Here is a 2282-nt window from a genome sequence, read left to right on the forward strand (position 1 = left end):
AAGAGAATGGGAACAACCAAAAAATGTGTTTCTATCGAGGCCCTTATTTAGCATGTGGGTCAGGTTACAGTCTGAATGCCAAGCAGACCCAAGAACAGAACTGCCCCCGATAAAATGTGTGAGTGTGTGTGCAGATAGATGGGTATCAGATAATCCCAGCAGGGTTTCGTTATAGACCTACCTCTATTTAAAGAGCCTGTGCCAGTGATGCGGCCTAAATACTGCCTCTGTCACTATGATCGTTTTCTATGAATAGAAATCCAGAAGCTGTCATTTCTACATGTTTAAGAGGACATGCACTACGTCCCAAATGGCACCATATTCACTATGTAGGGCACTTCTTTCAACCAGGACCCATAGGGATCTGGTGGAAAGTAGTGCGCTATACAGTATGGTGACATTTGGGACACACACATGTCCTGTACCTCCCACTTCTGAATTGTTCAGTGTAGCATATTCATTACGTCCTGTATGAGGACATTTATATACACATTTTCCACGCTCTGTTGAATCTCTCTTAGCCTGATATTAACCCAATGAGTCCCACCGTATTGCCAGGGCGTTTTGGACATCTCAGACCCTTTTTAACATGGTGTGTTTGGGTTACAGACTTCTGGGTTGTACCATTGGATTTGTTCATTGCTTCTGCACCCATAGAGACCATTAGTCTGTGTGATTAATGGGGGCTGCACTACAGCGGTGTTTTTGAGACAAGGGTGGATTCCGAAGGTGTCTAGGGATGGGTCCTTTAATACAAAAATGTCTGTCGAGTCCGAATGGTTTGAGCTGCAAACTATTAAAGCTGTCTATGAAAAACTACTTTGCTCTATGAAGCACACAAGCCACACAAGAGTGATTAGAAGGTAAGGGGTTCTTCTACATAGAAGATCATAGGAAATCCCAGGACATACTGTCTGTAATACTATAATAAGCTCACATAGTTGATGTCACAAACTCCAAACAGTTGTTACTGACTAGGTAGATATACATTTTTTCACAGACCTTAGTTTTTAAATGGACATTTGTCAATAAAACCCATGAATGCAACTGTTTAAGTCAAATGATGTTTTGTGTTCTACTTGTAGCCCTGGTTGTCCTGAAAATAAATGGTAAAACACATCATTGTGAGGCTCAATATGAGGGCTGGACATGCAGATAACTGAAAGTCAGATGAATGAAAAGCCCATCTTTGCTGAGATCTCGGGACTGATAGGGTTAAGTCTTTCTGAGCTTGACGTCCTCTGTGTATCATGTTTTTCCTGACCCCATGACCTGACCAGGTAAAACTCCTGGACAAAGTCATTGTCACAGAGCTACAAAGTCTTGCACATTCTGGAAATCCTAACTTCCACATAAGTCAAATATTCACTTAGTCTCCCATTGACACCAATGCATGACTAAAGGCTGGATATTCCGCGATACTTCTGCGATAAGGTTTGAATCCAGTCCTAAGTGAAAATTCGACTTAAGTTAGGATTCAGCTCTCTGTGAGATTCCCAATCCCATCAACATTCCCATCTTGTTCCCTGTTGGACAGGAGATGCTGAAGGATGAAGTACGGACCCTGACCTATAGGAATGCCATGTACCACAACAAGCACATGTTCAAGGACAAGATAGTTCTGGACGTGGGCAGTGGGACAGGCATCCTGTCCATGTTCGCTGCTAATGCGGGCGCCAGGCACGTGTACGGGGTGAGTCCTTGTCCTGCTTTAAACACCAAACACCTTTTCACACGGTTCATTTGCCAAATGTTGTCGAATGTTGCAGATAGACATTCCATGAATAGAGCTGATGTGATTCCTTAATTCTCCATGTGGAGAGGCATGTTCGTTCTACATAGCCGATTTCCATCTAAACATTCCAAAACGCTGCGTCCTTCTGAACGCGCCCGTCTATGCCTTTAACAGATGCCTGTAGGACACTATAGGGCCGAGCTGAAACATACCCTGCTGGTTTTTACATTTTCCTTTCACATTGTCCTTTTCCAGCATGGCACAAGCAGCCATGGTGGATGCGTAACCAGGTCAGCCTGGTATGGTCTGGCTCGGGTTGGCCCTTTAGTGTGAACCAGACTGAGGAACAAATGGACTTGATGGTTGATATTCGACTGTCATACAGTCGTCTGATCTGTCTGTTGAGTTGAAGTGGATATAAATGATATACAGTGGGGCAAAAAAGTATTTAGTCAGCCACCAATTGTGCAAGTTCTCCCACTTTAAAAAGATGAGAGAGGCCTGTACATTTCATCATAGGTACACTTCAACTATGACAGACAAAATG

The 2282-nt window shown here is 43.4% G+C and overlaps 1 protein-coding gene across 1 annotated transcript in view; it reads left to right on the forward strand.

Moving 5' to 3' along the window:
- Positions 1–1474: 1474 nt before the first annotated feature.
- The window catches only part of LOC116371322 (protein arginine N-methyltransferase 8-B-like), a gene marked incomplete at its 5' end in the record, with an annotated part of 14213 nt that continues 13405 nt past the window's right edge, over positions 1475–2282 (forward strand). The window contains one exon of the mRNA XM_031820202.1: positions 1475–1693. Within this exon, the coding sequence (XP_031676062.1) occupies positions 1475–1693 (219 nt within the window). The remainder of the gene's footprint in view (positions 1694–2282) is intronic.

Source organism: Oncorhynchus kisutch, unplaced genomic scaffold, assembly GCF_002021735.2.
Source record: "Oncorhynchus kisutch isolate 150728-3 unplaced genomic scaffold, Okis_V2 scaffold3094, whole genome shotgun sequence".
NCBI classification, from domain to species: Eukaryota; Metazoa; Chordata; class Actinopteri; order Salmoniformes; family Salmonidae; genus Oncorhynchus; species Oncorhynchus kisutch.